The sequence below is a fragment of the Rhineura floridana genome, chromosome 6, assembly GCF_030035675.1.
Source record: "Rhineura floridana isolate rRhiFlo1 chromosome 6, rRhiFlo1.hap2, whole genome shotgun sequence".
Classification (NCBI taxonomy): Eukaryota; Metazoa; Chordata; class Lepidosauria; order Squamata; family Rhineuridae; genus Rhineura; species Rhineura floridana.
Window position 1 is genome coordinate 49,767,259 of NC_084485.1, and position 25,922 is coordinate 49,793,180.

At 41.3% G+C, this 25,922-nt stretch overlaps 1 protein-coding gene across 2 annotated transcripts in view; it reads right to left on the reverse strand.

The window, feature by feature from the left end:
* Positions 1–2,077: 2,077 nt before the first annotated feature.
* MMP24 (matrix metallopeptidase 24) overlaps positions 2,078–25,922 on the reverse strand; it is a 73,477-nt gene continuing 49,632 nt past the window's right edge. For both annotated transcript variants that reach the window (XM_061631768.1, XM_061631769.1), the window contains exons 4-9: positions 24,443–24,747; positions 16,429–16,590; positions 14,731–14,945; positions 12,701–12,839; positions 3,729–3,995; positions 2,078–3,272 (exon numbers count right to left, since the gene is read on the reverse strand). In XM_061631768.1, coding sequence (XP_061487752.1) covers positions 2,935–3,272; positions 3,729–3,995; positions 12,701–12,839; positions 14,731–14,945; positions 16,429–16,590; positions 24,443–24,747 — 1,426 coding nt within the window. In that variant the 3' untranslated portion in view covers positions 2,078–2,934. The remainder of the gene's footprint in view (positions 3,273–3,728; positions 3,996–12,700; positions 12,840–14,730; positions 14,946–16,428; positions 16,591–24,442; positions 24,748–25,922) is intronic.

Here is a 25,922-nt window from a genome sequence, read left to right on the forward strand (position 1 = left end):
AGAAATCTCTCGTCCGTTGTAATCTTTAAAATGCTATTTTCCATGTCAGCTTTTTGCAATAAAAAAAGATAAGCTATTTATATTTTCTTCCCCCTTAGTTCCGTGAATAAAAAAAGGAAAGTCTTACCTCACCTAGGTTATCTCAATTGCTGTTACTTTGACAAATCTCTTTAGCTGTATAGATAAGAAAATGATAAATGTAGACAGGAGGATGTTTGCCTGTTAATCCGTATAAAAAAACAGGTCACTTATCCAGCTGAGGTAGCATAAAAATCCTCGCTCTGGCTGAGCTGCTGGAAGACAGACAATTCTGACGTATTCCAGACTCCAACAATCAAAGCAAAGCTGTGTGGGAAATCTCACGTTTCTTCCTTATCCGGAAGAAATTATTCCCAGTCAGAAAAGAGCCTTCTGACTGAATTTAAACTGGATAAGTTTCATCCAAGACGGAGCTCGTCTCAGAGGCTGCACAGGCATAGGGGAAGTCCTTCTCCTGGGAAGTCCTTACACTTCCGGGCAGATAAGAGATAAAGGCTGTCTAGCATGTGACGTTAGTTGGTTGGAAAGATTAAGTCCTTTGTAACTGGTTAAAGAAATAAGCTGCTCTTTGTTTGGGACATTGAAAATTGAAGGAGTTTTGTTCCTTTGGCTTTAAGAATGACAATTAAGCAGATCATGGATGTACAAGAAGGGACTTTATCTCTAGACATGTTTCAGAAAATAATGAATGCGATTAACTCAATAAAACAAGAACTGAGAAATAATAGACAAGCGTGGAGAATTGAATTTCATGAAATGAGACAGGAGCTGAAAGAAACAGGATTCTATGAGAAAGGAGAATAAAGATAGATCTGGAAAACAAAAAAAGGATGAAAGAGAAATTAAAGGCAAGGTTCAAACTATGGAGATTGGCTTAATTATGGACATGAAAAAAGATTTGGATTTCCTGGCTGTGATGGATCCTGGAGACAAATATTACAGTTTGGAATTCAGCACTGTCCCTGAAGGAATTGAAGAGATTGGAGATAAAGATATTATCGGTTCAAAAAAATTCCTGGACTGGAAGGATTTGATGGAACTTGAAATGGTGAAAGTTAACAGAATTAATCCCTGTTTTGTGTCAATGGAAAAACCTTCAAGAGATGTACTAGTGTATCATGTGGAAAAGAGGAACAGAGATGCGGCTTTGCAACAATACTTCAGTGATACGTTTGGATTTGATGGCAAGAAAATATCTGTGATGGAGGAAATTCCTATCAGACTTTTATTATATGACTATGACAGCAAGATTTTTGGGTGCGTAAAGATGGAAGATGGAAGATGGACCCAATATGGATAATGACAGAAGAGCGATTTAAAATTACTGGACTTAGTAGATTTGATGAGTTGGATTAATTGATATGTTTATTTAGTAAAAAAATTGATTGATATATATCTCAAGGATTGGAAACTTCTCTTTGACTTTTTGTGGAAGATTAAAATGATAGGATGTTAATGAGATTTGAAACCAACTAAGATAACCGCTGGAGGAAGGTGATTTTATAATCTATTAAGAGATAGGTTTGTTATATATTATAGATTTATAGCTGAATTATAGCGATTTGAAATTACTGGACTTAGTAGATTTGATGAGTTGGATTAATTGGCATGTTTATTTAAAAAAAATTGATTGACATGTATCTCAAGGATTGGAAACTTCTCTTTGACTTTTTGTGGAAGATTAAAATGATATGATGTTAATGAGATTTGAAACCAACTAAGATAACCGCTGGAGGAAGGTGATTTTATAATCTATTAAGAGATAGGTTTGTTATATATTATAGATTTATAGCTGAACTATGACAAATCGGAAGTCAATATTCTTTCTTTTTTTTATATATATATATATATATATATTTCTTTTTGTATTGTACTAGTTATTGATTTGTGTTGTTTTCTTTTTGTATTGTTTTGGTTCTGAAAATTGGAATAAAAATTAATTGAAAAAAAAAGAGAATAGAATGCTGGACTAACTAGGTGGGTCTTTGGCCTGATCCAGCAGAACCCCTCTTAAATATCACAGAATTTACATTTAATAATGGTAACAATTTATTGTTGCCAACTTAAAATAGTGGTAATATGACATTTAAATATTTATTACATGACAGGTTCTTAAATACAAGAGCATTAAGAGCTGCATTCACATCATTAGTGTTTGAACCCAATTGCTTAGTCTTGCAGACTATGGTTGTATTTTACTAGTTGCTGTTATGATTTGATCTGGCTTTAGAGCTGTTTGAAGTCGTGGTCTACACAGAACTATCTCCTAAGAGCTCTTTATGTGTGTCTGCTATTGCAGAGTGGGAACATCAGCTAATTACCATGAATGTACAAAACATCTGACCAGCAGGTATTGGAAAAACGGTATCCAGGTAATTGCCTGGTTCCTGTAATAAATTAAAATATTTCAGAACAACTCAGCCTCAGAATGTCTTCTTCAGAAGGTACTGAAGTGTTCCTTTTGTGTCCCACAGTATGATCTTTTTTGATGAGATGTGTAGAAAAAACAACTTGTTGAGCGGTGGTTGGCTACACTGGCAAATGCTGGGTTTAAAAGAGGGCACTGAAGAAGATTGCTCATGTGAGTTGAAAAAAGGTTGAAGCAAACTCCTCTTGAGGTCTCTGACACTCACTGAGTGGGTTAGTGAAAAATGTCACACCGAGACATACACGGCACTGAGGCAGCCAGTCAGAAGGAAAGCGGCTCTACTGTGCAAGGCCACCTGGGTTTAGTTGATTTTTGTTTTTGTTCTTTCAGTCCCAGAATTGTATCTGACTCATTTAAGTCTCTTGAAGAGTTGTGTTTGTTTGCTTGGCAGGCTATCCTTAGATTCCCCCCTTTTTTATGCAGCCTGTCACCATCATCATGTGAGCCTAAATGAGCTGGTGAACCTGTCATACCCATTCTTGGACAGGTCGTCTGTAGTAGGTCACACTTTGCTGGACCTCTTTGTTCTTGAACTGGAAGATTGTGTATACCAGGACAAGTATACACAGAGATAAAATGCAGGGGATCACAACTGCAATTGCATTGACAGTGCTAGGCACATCGTTTATAGTAACCATAATATCCACATCATCATGAGAGAGGCGCCTGTCTTTGCTTCGTTCAACCTCCTTTTGGTTGCAGCCCATCCAGTCTTTGAGGATTGACCTGGGGTATCCTGGCTCCACGGTCAGCCTCTGGTTATCGAACTTCCAATATTCCTTACCTTTATAAAAGTAGGTATAAACTGGAAAAGAAAGCAGATATTAATCCATTCTGTGCCACTTCCAGATTACAGAGGAATACAGATAAGAGAAATAATTCTGTACATGACAGGAGTGGCTACCTTGAGCACTGAGGGCCATATTGGAAATAAAGACAAACTGTATGATATAGAAAAAAGTCTATCTTAAGTTTCCCTATGCAAAGAAAATGACTTTTGCTCCCCTACTTGCATTAATAGGGATAGGAAACAATGAATGTTTACTAAAATCAGGGAAAAACAAATTGAAGCTAATCAATCACCCAGTTAGGAAGAGTATCTTTCACTATGAAGCTAAGACCTGCCTCAAGTTAACCTATGCATATGTCTGCAGTCTTGTAAATGTTCAGACTTTATCATAATCTGAATAGAAAGCTCAGCAAAAGGGGGTGTCTAACATGCTACTGAACTGTTAAAATCAGCAACATGTTTAATACTTACAGCCTTCTTTACTGACAAAAGCTCCTTGTGGGGCTTGCGGGATTCCTTTCCATACAGTAATGGGTTTGGGGTAGCCTGGATCTGTTGCTTTCTTGTCTTCATTATACCTCCAATATCGGTCTCCTTTGAAGAAATAGGTTTTGCCGACAGGTTCCCATCGTAAAGCTGTATCAATCCCTTCCCGGGGAAGACAGCTGCCCAACTCCACTAGGCTGTGTGGGTACCCTGGCTCTGCAGTCACTTCCTTAAAAACCCAGTATTTATCTCCTAGGCAAGAGAAGGAGAGAGAACACACATTTACTGGAAGCAAATACAATAATCTGCACATTTTCTAATCCTACAGCCTGAGCTTGACAAGTGATAGGAAACTGAGCTATAATTACCACTTGCCAAATAAATTATATCTGTTACGGATGTGCAGAGCAACTCAGCAGTCTGAGGTGCGTGTGCCAGTGTGTGTATTTACCCAAGAAGCAGGCTGTTACCCTGCATTTAAATCACTGAGACCTGAGACTTAGTAAAATAAGAAAAAAGTTACTTTATTTATAGAAATACATAGTAGATAGGACAGGCATACCTAGTTCTAACAAACTAAGTTGGTGGCGCAAAGCCCAGAGTTGGGTATTGCCCTCAAGGTTCAGGAGAGAGAACAAAGAGAGATGTCTCCTCTCTCCTTGGACAGGTGAAGGAAGAAGATGAAGGAGGGGCAGGTCAGCTTCCCTGAGCATATCAGTTTACAACGGAAGGAAGTTAGGTAGAGAAGAGCACAGGTAAAGGTAGGCAAGCCTAGCCAGCTAGAGGACCCTAATTCTACCTTCTGGAATACAAACAAAAGAACCCAAACAGGAGTTGCTCTTGCCCCACTTCCAACACCCCTTCTCAGTGAGTGTTTGGTTCAGCTCATGAGGTTCATCCTGTCGCACAGCTTGCAGTATCTGACTTTGCCCCACGCCTTCATCAGAGCATCTGCAGTCATGTCTTCTGTTGGACAATACTCCATCTTGAGTAGTCCTCTGCTGTAGGTATCTCTAATGAAATGGTGCCTCACATCTATGTGCTTGGTTCGTGAACTTACTCCTGACTCCGCAAGTCTGATGCATGCTTGGTTGTCTTCATGCATCATGACAGGCCCAGATACAGAGATGCCTAATTCATTGAACAGTTCAAGTAGCCATGTCAACTGTCTGCTTGCTTCAGAAGCTGACACATACTCTGCTTCTGTGGAAGAGAGTGCTACAGTCTCTTGTTTCTTACTTGCCCAGCTAAATCACTGAGTCTCCATAGTAGAAGATGTTTCCACTGGTGGATTTTGGATCTGTAGTGTCTTCAGTCCAATCAGCATCTGCATATCCCACTAGTTTGGGATCTTCAGTAACTTCAGTTTCATGGTTGCAATGCTCTTCAGATTGCACTTTCTTGATTGCTTCCCAGTCCTCCTTGGTTGGCAAGCTGGTTTTATTGCACAAGTATCCCACTGTTACCACCACATCTGGCCTGGTAACAGTGCTGATATGCAGAAGTTTCCTAATGGCTTGTCTGTAGTTCTCATGGTATTCCCATGGTTGTTTGTTGTGGTCCAGTTTTGGGTATCCTACTTCCATTGGAGTAGGTGCTGAATGTGCATCCTTCAGTCCTAGACTCTCAAGAAGGTCTTGGATCGTTTGTCTTTGACTCAGCAAGAAGGATCCATCATCTTCGCTTTCAGTTTATATTCTGAAGTAGTGAGTGACATCACCTGGGCACTTCACATCAGCCTCCTTGCTGAGATGATTCACTAGTTGTTTGTCCAGTGGGTCTTGATAAGCCAACAGTAGATCATCCACGTAAATCAGTAGTAAGTCCATCTGTTGTTCCTAAATCTGCTGTACAGGCATGGTTCTGCTGTGCCTTGTACAAAGCCTTCTTTCAATAGCATTTTGCTCAGTTTCTCATTCTGGGCTCTGCCAGCCTGTTTAAGTCCATAGATGGATTTCTGAAGTTTACACAGTAGGGTTTCTTTTCCTGGAACTTCAAACCCTGGTGGTTGTTGCATGTAGATTTACTCTTCTATTTCTCCATGCAAGAATTCTGTTTTTATATCCATGTGCTCCAACTGCATTTTCTTGTTAGGAACAACCCTCAGAAGAGTTCTGATGGTTGTGTGTTTGACTACAGGAGCAAATGTTTGATTGTAGTCTTGACCACACTTTTGAGAGTATACTTTGGCTACTAGTCTTGCCTTGTATCTCTCAACGTTTCCTTCAGCATCTGGCTTTTTCTTGAATATCCACTTGCAGCCTACAGCTTTTCTTCCTTGAGGAAGCTTGGTCAGTGTCCAAGTTTTATTCTTGTGTAGAGCTTCCAGTTCTTCCGTGGCTGGCTGCTTCCATCTCTCAGCTTCAGCTTTGGGTAAGGCTTCAATCTCTTCCATATCTCTGGCTCTGGAAGTTCATCTCTCATGAGGAAAGCAAGTATTTCTGGTGGTACACTTTTGTTGGTGCGCTCAGAGTGTCTGTGTACTGGTGCTTCATCTGTCCCTTCTGGTTCTGATGTCTCTTCTGTCTCAGACTCTTCGTCTTCCTCTGCTGGTTGTTATTGTGATCTCTAATGTTGTGGAAGTATAGCTCAGTGTCTTCTTCAATTTTGCTGTCATCTGTTTGGTGTGGCGCCCCTTCTGGTCGGTGTGCACACTTTCCTTCATCAAAGTGAACAGCTCTGTATACTTCAACATTGCCAGTTTTGGGATCTATGACTTGATACCCCTTTTGCATTGAAGAATATCCTATGAATATTCCTTCCTTGGCAGTGTTGTCAAATTTTGACCTCTTTTGTTTCGGGATGTGCACGAAGGCCTTGCATCCGAACACACAAAGGTGAGACATGCTTGGTGTGCATCTATGCCATAACTCAAAAGGTGTCTGGTTGGTTGCAGCTGCCGGAAGTTGGTTCTTCCCCCCACAGTACTTCTGTGGCAACTGTGCACTTTCCAACAAGGAACGAATCATCTGTCCAAGAGTCTGGTTCATGTGTTCCAAGACCCCTATTTGTTCTGGAGTATAAACAACAGTAGTCTGGTGCTCTATGCTTTCCTCATGTAGAAGGACTTGCATAGCCCTGGACACAAATTCTCCTGCATGGTCAGATCTTATAATTTGTGGCTTTCTGCCAAATTTGTTGCATACAATTCTGATACAGTCCTTCAGTTTTTGAAGTACTTGACCTTTCTCTCTCAGTTGGTACAAACTGTGGTATACCTCAAGTAATCATTATGAAAGTAAGCATGTAAAAATTTCTGCCCTGTGATGGCATTCTAATGGGTCCACAAAGGTCTGTGTGAATTAATTCTAGAGGTTTTGTAGCCTTCCTTCCACTTTTCTTGGGAAATTTTGGTTTCACACTTCGTCTATACAACATTCACATTTTTCTATGAATTTACACTGTCCAGTCTTAATGCCTCTAGCCAAATTTTCCTTCTCTAGAGCATTGATTCTGGTTAAGCTAGCATATGCCATTCTTTTATGCCAAACATATGCACATCCAGAATCAGTTTTCTTTGGCTGCATTTGCATGTGTGGTTTCAAAATATTCCAAATGTAAACGTCCATTTTTCAATTTTGCAGTACAGCACACTTCTCCTTGATTCACAACTTGACAAATTTTGTCATATAAATGAAGTTCACCCCCAAGCTCCATTATTTTTATGGCACTTATTAAATTATTTTTAAAAGCTGGAACTAATAGGCAACTTTTCAGTTCAAGCTGTCTGGCATCCTCTGGCATTTTACAAAGTAGCTCTACAGTGCCTATTCCTTGCGAACAGAAAACGTCTCCTGATGCTGTAATTACGTTCTGTGTATGGGAGCGTAAGTTTTTAAAAATATTATTTATTTAATGTGTTGTTGCCACAGTATTAAAATCTGGTTTTATAATCATCATTCTTTCCATCAGATACATAGTACAGTAGGGCCCCACTCATATGGCGGGTTACGTTCCAGACCCCTGCCAAAAAATGAAAATTGCCAGAAAGTGGGACCTAGCCCAAAGCCTGCTGCTGCTCCGGCGCAATCATCTGTACAGTACAGCTGATTGCTGTCAGCTGGAACGCAGCGGCTGGAGCTCCCCATGCTGACAGCGCTTGGCCCCTGAAGCTTCCTGCGCTACATCTGATTACCCCGCTGGCGCCGTATTAGCAGAACACTGAAAAGCGGGGTGCCAAAAAGCGGGGCCCTACTGTAACTAGAATGCTTCACTTTAGATTTGTTATTTGTTTTCCTTTCAGCTTGCTTCTCTTTAAAATCAACTCTCCTCTCTCCCTTCTAGTACAATCTCTTTGAAGGTGATTAGGAGATTTCCATTTGAAGCAATTTTCTTTGTTTATCTGTGCCCTACTGTGGCTTCAGGGCATGACTCATCTCTCTATCCTGCGTTTGGTTGCTGTTTCTGCCCACAGTAAAATTTGCTTTTTCAGACAGAGCTTGTTTTTATCTTTCTTTATAGTCCTCATCTTTAAGATATGCCATCATCTGATCCAAATTCTGATCTGATTGCTCTAGTATGCAAGCCATGATATGATGATGTTCACTTAGAGAGGCCAATAGTATAGCTTTCTGCAAACTCTTATCTAAAGACTTTCCACAACTTTCTAATTCTTGGAGCAGACTTGTAAATCTCTCCAGATGCTCACTGAGACACTGTGTTTAAGATTGTCTCAGCATGTACAGTGACTTATAGAGAAACATCACAATTTTTAGATTTTCTCTGATACACTTTCTCAAGCTCTTTCCATATTTCCTTAGCATTTTTACAGTCCATGCAAACATTTAGTGCCTCATCTGATAAAACAAAAATAAGAAGAAACTTAACCTTGGCTTGCTTGCACTTCTAGGAGTGGCTGCTTGATCCGCTGCTGAGGGTTCAGGATCAGTCAGGACTCCATGTAGATCCTCCCCTTCCATCATTCGAAGACTCCAAATTGCATAATTGTCTTTCTCCAGCCTTGGGATGTTTGTCTTAAGTGCTGATTCTTCAGCCATGATTTCCTATATTTTGTTCTGCTTTTCTTTTTCTAATTTAAAGTCTCTTTTTGATCTTTTTTGTAAATCACACACAGTACTTAGCTCTCTTTTTTAGCCATCAGGCACAATTTGCAATTCAATTTATCCTACTGGGCAGCATTAACCCTTTGTTATGGATATGCAGAGTAACTCAGCAGTCTGAGGTGTGTGTGCCAATGTGTGTATTTACCTAACAAGCAGGCTTTTACCCTGCATTTAAATCACTGATACTTAAGACTTAGTAAAATAAGAAAAAGCTACTTTATTTATAGAAATACATAGTAGATAGGAAAGGCATACCTAGTTCTAACTAAGTTGGAGGCGCAAAGCCCGGAGTTGGGTACTGCCGTCATGGTTCAGGAGAAACAAAGACAGAGATGTCTCCTCTCTCCTCAGACAGGTGAAGAAAGAAGACAAAGGAAGGAGGGGCAGGTCAGTTTCCTTGAGTATATCAGTATACAATGGAAGGAAGTTAGGTAGAGAAGAGCACAGGTAAAGGTAGGCAAGCCTAGCCAGCTGGAGGACACTGACACTATCTTCCTGCTGGAATACAAACAAAAGAACCCAAACAGGAGTTGCTCATGCCCCACTTCCAACAATATCAAAGTTGACAATTAAGGAAACTGTGTTCCCTGAATCTTTGTATTTCACTGCAACGTTTTGGCAGTTTTCACATTTAAAACAACACATAATTGTCTTCTTAAACAGTTATTTATTTTATTTAACAACCGGGAAGCTTGGGAATCAAGGAACACTGCAGTTTACGTTGAGTCAGGCAAGACCAGATTCCTAGCTTCCCCCTTTTCTTTCTTCCCACTATCCCCTGCTTTTGAGGGATGTGGGGTAGCTTAGGATAGACAGACAGGAAAACCAGGACTAAGTTCCAACAAGTAACTTAGTTTTGATTTGACAAATGATGGTTTGGTACACACCAATTTGATACGCAAAGAATATTTATTTATTTTATTTATTTAATTTAATTTAATTTATATACCGCCCTAAGCCCGAAGGCTCTCTGGGCGGTGTACAAAAGATAAAACAAGCACAGTGTATAAATACAATAAATACAATAAATCAAGAAACAAAAACAAACAAACAATAAAAGAACCAAACAACGTCCAAAATACAAAATAATAGTGAAATACTGTTAAAATACACTTTAAAATGCCTGGGAGTATAAAAAGGTTTTCACCTGGCGCCGAAATGATAGTAGCGCCGGCGCCAGGCGCACCTCATCAGGGTGACTGTTCCACAGTTCGGGGGCCACCACTGAAAAGGCCCTAGTTCTAGTCACCACCCTCCGAGCTTCTCGATGGGATGGCACTCGGAGGAGGGCCTTAGATGTTGAGCGCAGTGTACGGGTAGGTTCATATTGGGAGAGGCGTTCCACCAGGTATTGCGGTCCCATGCTGTGTAGGGCTTTATAGGTCAAAACCAGCACTTTGAATCTAACCCAGAAACAAATAGGAAGCCAGTGCAGACGGGCCAGACCAGGTGTCATATGAGCGGACCTTCTGGTCCGCGTCAACAATCTGGCCGCTGCATTCTGGACTAGCTGTAGTTTCCGAACAGTCTTCAAGGGCAGCCCAACGTAAAGCGCATTGCAGTAGTCCAATCTAGAAGTTACCAGAGCATGAACAACTGAGGCGAGGTCGTCACTGTCCAGATAGGGACGTAGCTGGGCTACCAAGCGAAGATGGTAAAAAGCATTCCGTGCCACCGAGGCCACCTGGGCCTCAAGAGACAAGGAAGGATTGAAAAGAACTCCCAAGCTACGAACCTGTTCCTTCAAGGGGAGTGTAACCCCATCAAGAACAGGATGAACATCCACCATCTGGGCAGAGAAGGCACTCACCAACAGCGTCTCAGTCTTGTCTGGATTGAGCCTCAGTCTGTTAGCTCCCATCCAGTCCATTATCGCGGCCAGGCAACGGTTTAGCACGTTAACAGCCTCCCCTGAAGAGGATGAAAAGGAGAAATAGAGTTGCGTGTCATCAGCGTACTGATGACAACGCACCCCAAAACTCCTGATGACCGCACCCAGCGGCTTCATGTAGATGTTAAAAAGCATGGGGGACAGTACCGATTCCTGCGGGACTCCACAATGGAGAGTCCAGGGTGTCGAGCAATGTTCCCCAAGCACTAACTTCTGGTGGCGACCCACCAAGTAGGAGCAGAGCCACTGCCAAGCAGTACCCCCAACTCCCAACTCCGTGAGTCTTCCCAGAAGGATACCATGGTCGATGGTATCAAAAGCAGCTGAGAGATCAAGGAGAATCAACAGAGTCACACTCCCCCTGTCCCTCTCCCAACAAAGGTCATCATACAGGGCGACCAAGGCTGTTTCAGTGCCAAAACCGGGCCTAAAACCGGATTGAAATGGATCAAGATAATCAGTGTCATCCAAGAGCCCCTGGAGCTGGCCGGCAACCACCCGTTCCAGCACCTTGCCCAAGAACGGAACATTCGCCACAGGTCTATAGTTGTTCAGGTTATCTGGGTCCAAAGAGGGTTTCTTCAGGAGCGGTCTCACTACCGCCTCTTTTAGGCAGTCAGGGACCACTCCCTCTCTCAAAGAGGTGTTTATTATCTCCTTGGCCCAGCCGGCGGTTCCGGTCCTGCCAGCTTTCACCAACCAAGAGGGGCAAGGGTCCAGCACAGATGTGGTCGCCCGCACCAGTCCAAGGATCTTGTATAAGGGTTACATCCAATGTTAGTCATAGTAGAGCCACTGAAATTAATGGACATGATTAACTTGGGTCCATTAATTTCAGTGGGTCTACTCTGAGTAAAACTTCATTGGATACAACCCAAAGACTTCAAAAATATCCCTTCTACTTGTGTGTTTTACATTCCACATCCAAAGCAGCAGAACTCAACAAAAAATTAAATCCCTCTTCATCCTCCCACCCCCCAAAAAATTACATTACTGCCTTTATGCAGGTTGATGTTGATTATAAGCCACATGGCACAGGAAAAAGACAGAGGCCTTTTGTTCACCTTCTCTGCTCATAATTCAAGGATGACCCACTTTCCCAACCAAACTCATTTCCTTCCTATTCAATGCTCAGTCTAATGTTTACAAACACCTCAACGTGCAATTCCCAAGATGCCCCTACTGGCCAACACAGCAACTGCCTTTTTCTGCTTCATTATCTGTAACTTTCTTCCACCTGTTTCTCTCTCTGCCCTCTAATGGCAACAAATTAGACAGAACTGTCTAGACAACCCCACATCATTGCAAAGGCATTTTGTGCCCTTAGATATCATGGAAAGCCATAGTTAATGGTTTACCATGAACATGCAGATCACATACTCTTGCTTCTCTTCTAGCAGGAGCAACAAACCACGATCCCTGGCTCAGTGGCAAGTCTGAACCAGGGCTCATGGTTTGTTTGGCTTCAAACTAACCATGACTAGTAAGTGAAAAACAAACATTAGCTTTGTTTGGAGCTCAAAAATGAAATGAATGAAAAACTAGAATGAGGATTTCTTAATTCTCATGACCAAGTCAAATGTGTGTGTTTTTTAATTCACTGGCTCTTCCCTTGCCAATTTGATGGATGTACATCACAGTAGAATTATGTCTACTGAATTAAAAACATATGATAATATCCAACACTGTAATCTGCTTTAACTGTTTTTAATACTTTATTTTTAAATTGTTGTAACCCATCCTAGGATCTCATGGTGAAGGGGAGGGAAGAAACCAAATAAATAAATAAGCACACACGCGTGCGCACACACACACACACAGACAGACAGAGCATAACTCCCACTCATTCAACAGACTTCCACTCATTCAATGGGACTTTGCCTACCTCTCCTTCCCCCTCACCCTCTGAAGCAGATTATGGAGGTGCAGGGGGGGCTTCAAGGGGGATGACACGATGGAGAAGCTTGCTCACAAAGTGTTGGATATAACCCAGAAATATTTACCTTTAAAGAAAACAAATTTTCCATCAGATCTTTCATAGGCAGCATCAATTTTTGCAGGAAGCCCTTTCCAGAACTGTTCAATCTGCATGGGGTAACCCTCTTGCACCCGATTGTTACGGAGACGCCAAAACCAGCGATCCTAAAAAAAGGAAAACAGTCTTGTTAAGAATCTACATCAGATTCCAATGTGAGGCATGAAGCAAGATCTACATAGTTATTTTAAAAAAACTACAGCATCCCTACATCACAAAACCCTGCTTGAATTACATTTAGAAGCTCCTTTGTTTTCTTTGCAATACAATTACCTTGAAATTGCAGCTGTTACCATCTTAATCTCCAATTATAAAAATATACTGGAGTGCTTCCATTTTCACTCCACACCACACTATTTGTGTCATTCCCATCATTTGTTTCATGTTCTGCTCCAAAATTCCCAGTCTTCTTTCTTGCATTCCATTTTGTCTCTTCATCTGTCGTATCCAGGTTGGGACTCAGGAACCAGACCAGTTGGTGAAAGCAATTCAGTTTTTATTAACGTAATATCCAGACAAAAACTACATCTTCTCATGAAGTTTCACTATGAAACATAACCTGCGACTTTAAAGAGAGTTGACAGAACAAGGAATCACTATTCCCCCTGTCGCTTAAGAAGGGGGCAATCGGGCGCGAATTCTCTCACTCCGCCTCAAAGTGCTCTCATCCACTCCCCTCCTTTCCCTCTTCTTTTGTTGTCTCTTTTGGTGTCTCCTGGTACGTGGTGAAGGAGGTGCCCCCTCCCCTTCTGAGGGCTCTGATTCAGGTATTGGGGAAAGCGGGGGGGCCAGGCCTGAATCATCGGGCTGTTTCTCTTTGCTTTTCCCTGAGTCAGGAGGAGGCTGGATTCCCCCTTGCCCTCCCTCTTTCTCTAACTGCTCTAAGGGGGAGGGGGTGTGGGAAGCTCCTGGGAAAGATATGTGTCTGTGGGAACTTCAAGGTCTTCTCTGCCAGACAGTTCTATCTCTGAGACTCCCTCCCCCTCCTCTTCGCTTTCTTCACACGGCCCTGGCCAAATGACCCCCTCCCTCTCTTCGTCCTCAGAAACATCAGGGTCCCAATCCTGCATCCCGACATCATCATTATTCTCCAAACAAAATGATGTATCATCTTTAATGCCTCACTCCCCCTTTTCCTGTTTTTTCTTATTTTCTAAATACATTTAATTTCAGATCAAAACCATCCCAAATCCTGGCCCTTGCTTTTGTGATCCTTCCATTTGAATCATACCTCCTACATATTTGTATGTTCCCTCAATACGTACTATGACCTCTCAAATACCCCTCGTGCCACATCTAGGTATGGCTCTTTTACAACCTCTGGTTTACCACCATCCAATATTCCTTTTATTATCAAATCCCTCACTGTCTCTTTTAATAGGCAGAACCAGACACGTCCTCTGCTTAATTACCTTATCTTTGACACTAGTCATAAAAAATAGCTTTACTGAGGAAGAACTAACACCTCCCGAAGTGCCAAGTCCAGCACAAGTATGATTCAAACTAAATCCTGTTTGGAATAGACCCATTACAATTAATGAACCTATGTTAGTCATGTCTATTGACTTCAATAGGCCTAAAATCAGTAGGACTAGCATTGAATACCACCCACTATGTTCAATGAGGAGGAAGAATTCCAGAGAAGATTCCTCGATCAGGACAAATGCTGAAAACAGGATCTACATCTGCAGGGCTCTGCTCATCAAACATCCTTTGCGATGCTAGTGAAAAATGAATATTTTTTTGTCCTCGATTTAACAATAGTTTCACTTACTTGTTACCAAAGGAAACATGCTATTTTAACATTTACAATGGTCTCGTTTATTATCATTTCTTCAGACAAAGAATGCAATCTGGTCCACTGTGTGACATCCATCAATAAAACAGTAGCAGAAATTAAAATACCCAACAATTTTGCTGACATTTAATTAATTATACATGCATTTGTAATACGTTAAGTTTAATGAAAAACAGCTTTGATACAACAGTTTTCACTACCTTAAAAACAAACATTTCTCCTCTGAACAGAGCCACGGTATTGAAGTTCCCATCACAAATGTTGGGTTTACTGCCTGGGGTAGAAGGCCGGTCTCCTAAAGGAGGCCTGGGAGGTCTGGAATGTCTGTCATGCTTTCTTTCTGATGTGGAATGGATTCTACGCACAGGGAGGGTTGGTAAAGGTCTAGTAGGTTCTAGGGGTTCAGCAGGTGGACCTAAATGAAAAGGGGAGGGGGGGAGAGAAGACTAATTAATAGCCTGAATATTGTACCCATCACTTCAAAGTGAATCACAAAGCTTGAAATTTGTGTGCACTAAACTACACAAGAAAGACGTTTGAAGTAGTGTGAGAGTATATTAAAGTTGTCCATGTGATGGCTGATAAGCAAAAGACTCACTCACACATGCAAGTCACAAATTGACACTACAATCATCAACTGGTTAACATGCATGTGCGAGTCAGCTCTCTTTCAAAGGATTTCTTGTGTGGAAGTCTTCCACAGCACAGTGGGCAATATATAATGCTGTAGATGCCCAAAATAATTCAAAACCCACTTCCACCCATTTATCACATCACAATCACTGAGGCATTAGACACGCTCACAATTTAGTTTTTGTGGAACACTTGCATGGTACCCCTGACACAGCACCAACACCACAATATCCCATTTCCATGTAATGGAAGGGTATAACTTTGCTGCAAGCAGGATAACCACACCGATAAGAAGAGCTCTCCTCACAGCTCTATTTTGTTCTATTTTTTGCAGCTGTTCTTTTCATTGTAAGTTTGAGGAGGGGATGTCAATAAAGATGTGCATTCCAGTATTGGAGAGAGGAAATCCATAGAACTACATGAAAATGTTATAAAGGAGGCAAAGGATCAAGAAGTGGCAGGGAGTTACTGTGAAGAAAGGGATAGCTTTGCTGGGATTGGCACTATAACGGATTTCATTGAAAAATCTGGCCCAGCATTCCTTGCTGTTGTGGTATTTGCAGGCAGCGTTCACCCTGAAGTACATTTTTAAATGATACAGGTGTGTGTGTGTGTGTGTGTGTGTGTGTGTGTGAAGAGAAAGTATTACAGGCTGAACACTGAAATACTTGTCATATTTATGCAAGTATATTCTACTATGTGGTTATATACACAACAGCTGTTCTTCGTGTGGGATGGAAATTTTTTATTCCTCCAACAGCATATTACAGTTTGGGAGAAATGCGCCCTATGATTGAAGCAATTGCTTCATCTGAATCCTGCTCACCACCTTAGTGACCACTGTAGATTCCTTACAGTGAAGTAACATAATCTGGAAACGCCTCAGGGTTCTCTAAGGGCAGCCTCCTGAATGTGTTCTCTGTTTATCACATATAAAGATGGCTGCAGTTCAGCTTTGGAAGTCTTTTCTTTTTTACTGGAGTATGTCAAACCCAGACCCTCAGCATTTTCCTGAAAATATATGTTTACCTTGAACAATTAAGAAATATGTTTACCTTGAACAAGTGTTTGGTAATAAAAACTAAGTGGGAACTATTTTAACTGCACTTTCCCCTATAATAAGCTTTATTAAAACATATGGGTACAACCACCACATGCCCACACACCCCACATAAATATATGTCTGTATATTTCAGCACTTTAAGTTGCCTGAACTTATGGGAGAAGCTGGGGAAATTAAATTAATAAAATGGGCACCATCTTACCATAGATCTTCTGAATTCCTTGAAGGTCATCCTGTGGTAACTTAAAATTGTGTGTTTCCATGTACTGATAAAAAGGAGCCATGATGGCACTGGGGTCATTGGAGTGCTCAAGGCCAAGTGCATGACCCAGTTCATGCACTGCAACTAGGAAGAGATCATTTCCTACAAAGGCAAGGTGTTATAACAATCAGCATTTATGTCAACAGGACAATAGCACCAGTCACAAATTCCACAAATTCTAAAGAGGACTATAAAGCAGTTTGTCTTACAACTACTTCTGGGAGGAAGGGCAGTACATAAATTTAATAAATAAAATACAGAAGCTCAGCAGGCATACTTTTAAAAAATAGTGCTGGGATGTACCTGGTCTAATTGGATCATATGATCATCAGATGTGCAAGCTGGTGTATTGTAATGGCTAACAATATGAACAGGAAGTCCATGGTTCATACTTATGGCACAACACATTCATATTTTAATATACAGGTTCTTTGTTGTTCAATAAAGATAATGTAATGCCTTATAAGAGATTGCAAAAGGATGATGGCGATGTGTAATTAAATTGGCAAAAGAGGTGGTGGCTGAATCACTCTACAAAATTGATGGAATATATATTGAGAGAGAGAGAGATGAAATCTGAACCTATGGAAGTATGCCCCAAATCCAATTAATGTTTAAGGAGGAGACACTGAACAGCATTTTAAAAGTAAGATGAAAATCTATAGCACTGGGAGACAGCCTCAAGTCAGATTTGGAGTTTAGGAGAAGAGATTATTAGAAAACAATGGGTGCCAGAACAGCATTGTAACAAAGGGAGGCTAAAAGCATCAAAGACATGCCCTTTGTTGTACCAAAATGGCTTTGTTGTTCAAGGACATCTCACAAAGCCAAGGGCTGTGACAAAGGGTATGAAAACATTCAGGGCTACAGATTTTGGAATACTGTTTTTTTGATATAAAAAAGTTATTACATTTCGAAATCCAACTTAAAGTTAATTTTAGCTTTCATGACAAAAAACAACAAGGTTCTAGTTCATAATATTGTGACAAAACACTTGAAAATATAAGTACAGCATATCAGGTTATTGAGAACGGAGGTTCTCAGTAAGTGACACTCTTTCAAGTGTCAAAGGCTTATGGGCTCTTTTCTGTTCTCTTCTTGTGGCACGTACTACTTATCCATTAACCCCCCAAAGCACTACTGTACTGTCCCTCAAATGCTCTTTTTCTTTTATGGCCCAATCTTGTGAGCTACTGTGCTCAACAGAGGTACTGTGCCAGGATGAAGTGTAAAAACTGCTGAGTCAGTGTAAATCACATTTTATTAGCTGTCTGCTAACTATGAAAAACAAAATGAACTGCCTTCAAGTCGATTCCAACTTATGGCGACCCCACGAATAGGGTTTTCATGGTAAGCGGTATTCAGAGGTGATTTACCATTGCCTTCCTCTGAGGCTGAGAAGCAGTGACTGGCCAAAGGTCACCCAGTGAGCATGGCCGGCTGGGGATTTGAACCCTGGTCTAATGTGTGTGACACATTTTCACAAGGTGACCTTATGTGTACTACCATGGCCTGGGTAAGCAACTGCAATGGGACATATGAGTCAAAGCAAATTTACCTCTGCTGCACGGGAGTGGTAGGGAAATTCAAATATGAATAAAAAATATATTTGCTTGTGCAACTGTTTTCTGATAAGTTAAAGACAGCCCTTCCATGAGCAGAACTGGATTTTTGCTTAACATAAGGAGATCTTAGGATCCAAGCCAGTATCTCCAACAGTAGTAAGGACATCCCTATTCTCCTCCTGCTTTTTATTTATTCTAGGATGAAGCAGTTCTGGGCAGGAATCAACTTCTTTTATACTTTGTAACAGGGTCTAGTAGTCTTTTAGAGATGCTACAAATACATTCACCATTGTGCACCAAGGGAGAAACCTATCCACAGCAGAACCTCCATGCATTTGGACCCTTGGGATCACAGCAAGTACAATCAAATTAAATGTTATAAATACATTTAACAAACCAGGGGGCGCGAGTCTTATCAGCTTGCAAACTGATGTCCTCAAAGGATGTGGGATGGTTAGTGGTCAAAACAGGAGTAACCTGATAAATCTAAATAAGATTATTAAATCAGCAGACCATAAAATTAACCTCGCGCGGTTAGAAATAATGGGAACAAAATCAATTGCTATATAAAGTAAAATGTAGCTGATTTTAATCTGTCTGTAATTACCCTACTTGGTTATTAAACTGAATTAAGCTTTGGCAGCATGGCAAAATTATAGTCACTCTTCATTTATTTAAATTGATAAAAGTTGAAAATAAGAGAAACCCTCTTGCAGCATGTTAGAAAGCTACAGAGAAGAAATATGAGACTGACAGCTAAACAAGTAAAAATCACAGTTTAATACAGTGCCAAAGATTAAAAGAGCCCCTTTCATAGGACAGCAAAGCAGATATATAGTAAAGCAGGTAAAAGAGAGCAGGTAAACAAAGAAAGTGGAAATTATTTCATCCACTTAGTTAATTTTTCTCTGTTGTAACACCTGTCTGCTTTATAGAAAGAAAGTTCGAAGAGAACAACCTTAAAGCAACCTGAGAAATCAAAGTTGTTTAGGAACTGCAGAACCACTGAAAAATCGTCAGAAAGAAGAGGCGAGATCTGAAGACAAGCTCCTAATTTAATACAGCTTCAGGGTGTAGGCATTTTGTCACTTGTGGCTTTCTTTTTAGTTTTAGCAGCCCTTGAGTTTGAATGAAATAGGATGGCCATTTCGAGAATGATGTCAAGATGTGTAATAGCCTTGCCCAAATAATTTGGAGTAGTATCCAAGTAAGTCATGTTAAGAGTAGACCCATGGACATCAATGGACTTTTCTGAGTATGACTTGTTGGATACCACCCCTGATCAACAGTCCTTGGGGTCTAATGGGTGAAGCAAAGTCATCTTGAACTATAGGAAGGCTACAGAGACCCCAGTACTTTTCTGCACTTAAAACAGAGCAATAGTCCATGTAAATTACTGATTTGTATAATAGAATTTTGTTGCAGAGCATTTGGAGTTCCTTTATACATATTGGGCTTCTTGTATATTTCACTTCTCAAAACACTAGGTGATCAAGAATTCATCCCAAGTCACCAGCAGTTGGGTTAATATTAATAAATCCCACAATTATTTGCCACACCACAAAGAGCCTGCATAGAAAAAAAATTAAAGCAAATATAAGGGTCCAGACTTCAGACTTCTGTGAATCTAGGCATAGGGTCCTAGGAAGCTGCCTTATATTAAGTTAGATTATTGGTTCATGTAGCTCACTATTGTTGACACTGACTGGCAGCGGTTCTCCAGGGTTTCCGGCAGGTGTTTGTCCCAGCCATACCTGGAAATGCCGGAGATTGAACCTGGGACCTTCTGCATGTAAGGAAGATGGGTGACCACTGAGCTATGACCCTTCCTAATACATTTGGCTCTCTAGCTGAAGAGGAGTGGTGGAAGTCATGGGGCTATCTAAATCTGATTTGGTATGGGGCTGACAGTAAAATTTTCAAAGAAAGGGATAAAAAGAAAGGTCATTATTTGGGGAAATTGAGGACAAGGTTTACCTATCGGGTACAGATTTTCAAAGTCCACATTATCATAAAAGAGACCTCTCAAGGGCACACAAAAGGGCATATAGGGGTTAACCTATGCATCTTTAGACTCTGAATCTGTATTTTATTTTGCAGCTGTTCTATCTTCATCCAGCCTTCTCTCTCATCTTTAAAAATACATTTTCCTTTACAAGAACTGAACAGGAAGTGATGCCTGCTTATTGAGGTTGTTTAGGATCAGGGTGTTATATATATATAAGTGATCCATTAATTGATCATGGGTAAAGGTGGCAATCAGTAAGATGTAATTTCAGTAACTCTGTTGTTATGTGCCATTAAGTCGATTTAGACTTATGGCGACTCTATGAATCAGCACCCTCCAATAGCATCTGTTATAAACCACCCAGTTCAGATCTTGTAAGTTCAGATTTGTGGTTTCCTTTGTGGAATCAATCCATCTCTTGTTAGGCCTTCCTCTTTTTCTACTCCCTTCTGTTTTTCCCACCATTATTGTCTTTTCTAGTGAAGCATGTCTTCTATGATGTGTCCAAAGTATGATAACCTCAGTTTCATCATTTTAGCTTCTAGTGATAGTTCTGGTTTAATTTGTTCTAACACCCAATTATTTGTCTTTTTCACTGTCCATGGTATGCTCAACGCTCTCCTCCAACACCACATTTCAAATTAGTTTATTTTTCTCTTGTCCATTTTTTTCACTGTCCAACTTTCACATCCTTTCATAGAGATTGGGAATACCATGGTCTGAATGATCCTGACTTTAGTGTTCAGAGATACACCTTTGCATTTGAGGACCTTTTCTAGTTCTCTCATAGCTGCCCTCCCCAGTCTAGCCTTCTTGTGATTTCTTGACTATTGTCTCCATTTTGGTTAATGACCGTGCAAAGGTATTGATAATCCTTGACAAGTTCAATGTCCTCTTCGTCAGCTTTAAAATTACATAGAAAAAAAGACAACTTCACAATGATCTGATACAAACTGCAAGCAATACTTAAATAACAAAATAACCACACTAATACCATGACACTTGTAGCAGGCTTCCTACATGGATCAGATGCATTGTATAGCAAGTCCCCATTCCAGCACTGCAGCTTCAGAGGGCACACAGAATTTATTTTTTTATTTTATTTATTTAATTACGCTTTTAAACCGCCCTATAGCAACAAGCTCTCAGGGCGGTGTACAGCAAAATAAAACCACATTTAAAAACAAACAAGTGTCGATTAAAACATACAATATAAAACATATTTAAAAACAAAATTAAAATACGAATAAAATAAAAATACAGTTACAGTTAAGTTTAAAATAAAATTAAATTTAAGTTTAAAATGCCTGGGCGAAGAGGTGGGTTTTTACCTGGCGCCGAAAAGATAACAAAGAAGGCGCCAGGCGTATCTCATCTGGGAGGGCATTCCATAATTCGGGGGCCACCACTGAAAAGGCCCTAGATCTAATTTTTGTTCTCCGGGCCTCCCTATGGGTTGGGACCCGGAGAAGGGCCTTAGATGTCGAGCACAGTGAACGGGTAGGTATATAGCGAGAGAGGCGTTCCATCAGATATTGCGGTCCGATGCCATTAAGGGCTTTATAGGTAAGAACCAACACTTTGAATCTGGCCCGGAAACATATAGGTAGCCAGTGCAGTTGGGCCAGAATAGGTGTTATATGGTCGAATTTCTTCGTCCCAGTAAGAACTCTGGCCGCAGCATTCTGCACTAGCTGAAGTTTCCGAATCGTCTTCAAAGGTAACCCTACGTAGAGTGCATTACAGTAATCCAATCTAGAGGTTACCAGAGTGTGAATAACTGAGGCGAGGTTCTCCCTGTCCAGATAGGGTCGTAGTTGGGCTACCAGCCGAAGCTGGTAGAACGCATTCCGTGCCACCGAGGCTACCTGAGCCTCAAGTGACAGGAGCGGATCTAATAAGACCCCCAAACTACGGACCTGCTCCTTTAGGGGGAGTGTAACCCCATCCAGAGCAGGTCTGACATCAACCACCTGGGCAGAGTACCCCCCACCAACAGCATCTCAGTCTTGTCAGGATTGAGTTTCAGTTTATTAGCTCTCATCCAGTCCATTATCGCGGCCAGGCAGCGGTTCAGTACATTGACAGCCTCACCTGAAGAAGATGAAAAGGAGAAGTAGAGCTGCGTATCATCAGCATATTGCTGAGAACGCACTCCAAAACTCCTGATGACCTCACCCAGCGGCTTCATATAGATATTAAAGAGCATGGGGGACAGAACTGAACCCTGTGGGACCCCATATTGGAGTACCCAGGGACTCGAGTAATGCTCCCCAAGCATCACCCTCTAGAGGCGATTCCCAAGATAGGAGTGCAGCCACTGCCAAGCAGTGCCTTCAATTCCCAAGTCCGTGAGTCGCCCCAGAAGGATACCATGGTCGATGGTATCAAAAGCCGCCGAGAGATCAAGGAGAACCAACAGAGTTACACTCCCTCTGTCTTTCTCCCGACAGAGGTCATCATACAGGGCGACCAAGGCCGTTTCTGTACCAAATCCCGGCCGAAAGCCCGATTGAAATGGGTCCAGATAATCAGTTTCATCCAAGAGAGCCTGGAGCTGGTGAGCGACCACGCGCTCTAGAACCTTGCCCAGGAATGGAATAGCATGGTGGCTTCCTAAGGAATTGCATTTGTGACAGCAGTCACATGGAGACCCAAGCATTGCGAAGCCAATTTTAGCAGCAACCACAGTACCACTTAAATTTCAAAATCAAGCCACATATGAGCTTCATGAAGGTGATCCTATGCTTATGTTATCTTTATGTAATTTCTACAATGGAGTAAGTCAACCTCATCACCCAATATTAAAATAAGAAAAAATATGTAGCAGGGCACAATAAAAGAAAACCAGAAGTATCAGTATAAATGTATTGAGAGATTTCTGAGAACCATTATTTTTTAAAAAAGAATTGCTAAAACAATCAAGTATCTATTTTGCCCAAGTACTCTCATCCCAGTTGAGCACTCTACATCCAATTATTTCCCCCCAGCCCCTGGGTAACAGCCTCAGAGGGTGGCTGGCTTCATACTGTGGTATTACCTACTTGAAGCATATAGTGGGATTTAAAAGATTTGTATTTCCCACATAACCAGCATAATTAAAAGAGAACATCGCACAGTGAAACCTTGTTAAAAAAAAAATTATACTCATAGCATGGAGTCTGCTGGAAAAATATCACTGTACAGAACAATTGCACAGAACACTTGGTTGCAGTCATCCAACATTTTGAGGAAAAATCACTCAGTCCAAAAATATTTGAGCACAGATTGGACAACACTATTTCCTACCATCACCCTAAGCACAGTGGGTCTTCTTGCTCCAACTAATGGGTTGTTCCATCTTACAGATCTCTGAACATTGATACAGAGGAGTAATGTTTTAATAGGTCGTTTACGCCAAAAATCCAACTTGCATAGACACCTGTTTGTTTGTTATCCCCACCCCACATCCAGGAACTCACTGTTCTGTTTGGATTTTGGTGTGTTGGATGTTAGAAATATACAATCTCTTCAAATGTTACACAGACTTGAGTGCTGAAAATGCATTTGAACCATTAGATGTTGTAACTACTTAGTATTTACAAAAAATAATATTTTTGTATCATCTTAACATTAACTTTCACCAAGTCTCTTTCTCTCTTTTTTTCACTCAGAATTGTTCTAAAAGTCTCCCAAGCAGCTGGATCACAATGGTCATTTATCCAGCGGCGTCACTAGTGGGAGTGCGGGGGGGGTGCGGACCTCCGGCGCGCGCCCTCCCAGGTGCATGGATGGGGGCAGCTGGTCTTGCACGTGCGCGTGCGTGCACACACACACACTCACCACACACTCTAGGCTGGTGGTGGAAGGCCCATCCTGGCTTCACCGCCAGCGAGTGGGCGCCTGCTGTCGGTCTCGCCTGCCCGCCTCCGAAGAGGAGTTGGCTGCACCGACCCGGAGCGCTTCTCGGCTCCTTTGCCGGCCAATGGCGCGGGGCGGGGCAGCTCTGGGTGTCACCCCCCTCAGGGTGTCACCCGGGTGCAATCCGCACCCTCCGCACCCCGGTAGTGACGCCCCTGCATTTATCCTTTTATCTTTTGTCAACTCACATCACTTTGATGTATGCCAACTTGGCATTATTTTTGGGGGAGCAAATCTATGTTCTTTCTACAATGACCAATTTTCAAATATCATCCTTTCACATCTTAACACATCCATCTATGCTGTGTGTAGCTCCTGGCCTTGGGGGGAAATACACAGATTTTTGCTTATCTCAGTATCACCAAAATGGACCACATTCTTGTAGGAAGTCCTTTGAAGCCACCCATTCCCTTCTGAAATCCTGCTGTCTAATGAAATATCATATTAAGAATACTGTTGTGAAAAGTGCTCATCATCTTACCATCATGGTTAGAATTTCCCAGTGTCCATGGCTCATCTGAATCAAAATGAGTATCACCTCCTATTCCTGGTCCAGGAAAATAAGCATGGGCCAGGAATCCACCCTCCCCATCAAAAGGAGAGCTGTCACCATGGAAACCAGAAGCAAAAAATATCATAATATCTGCCTCTTTTCTGTCACTTTTAATTTCATGGTAAGGAACTTCTTCAAAGGTGAGTGGAGTCACCCTCTGCCAAACATCAAATGCTTGCCGGATGGCTTTCCTTGTATCAAGCTCTCCAACCTTGGGGGTGTAGTTGTGAACACTGTGTGAAAAAGATGAGAAGGGATTTATTTAGAGGGATTCATTCAGAGAATATAATATTTTCTGGTGTTAATAAGCATGTTTCAGGTCTCAGATTAGCACAACCACAGTATTACATTTTGACCACTTTGATATTGTTTGAGAGTTTTTCAGATACACATTATCAGGTTTATAAATACTTCCTCCATAATAATTATACATCGTTTTCAAACAAAATTTAGAATTGTTTGTTGTAATTGTTGCAAACTGCCCAGAGAGCTTTGGCTATGGGGCGGTATACAAATGGAATACATAAATTAATAAATAAACAACATGGTACTGAATTTCAATAGCTAACCCATAACAACATCATCACCACTAGTAAGACCAATTTATTCTTTCAGGACAGATATCCCAGTATGAAATATTCTCATTCAGGGCTTGATAGATGGCAGATCCCTGAACTCCCACTTGTATACAATATCACACAACTAAAAGCGCAGGAAGTGTTTCAGGCAGGGTATATACCTTTCTTTCCTTATGACACTCTTGTACTGAATCTGGACAGCAAGTTAATCACACTGTGTTGGACCATTTCAGCTATCCAGACTGGCAAGCATTTCTGGGTGTTGGAGATTGGAAGGGGTGATACAGTGTTTCCACTCCCTGCAATGTTGGTTGTTGTCTCAATCCAGAAACAGGAACCTCTTTGGAGATTTTTTAGAGGCCCACAGACATCATACACATATTCAATAAATAAATCTCTATTAAAAGCCTTATACGGCAGCAAACCTAACATAGGATAAAATCCACAAGGTGCTGTAATTGGTTTGTCGGTGGGATCACTTGGTGGGATTAATCCCAGATAATTCCATATGTAATGGAGAATTGCCTCTATAGTGTAAATGCTGAGCATCCCATCCAACCACGGTGCTTAACAGTGTCCACAATTACTGCAGAATCTTAGTAGTACAATTTGCTTCTTATATGGATAAGTGAGACTGACTCAGGGATCTTAACAGACTCTCTAGTACCTCTGGTATAATGGGTAAGGGATGGAAAGCATATGAAATGCAACACCACTGAACCAAATCAATGGATTGCCTTTGACTGGAATACTGTGATCAGCATGGATGACTTAACCACAAACAGGATACCACAGAATTAGCATAATGTCTGTAAAGGATAAGAATGGTG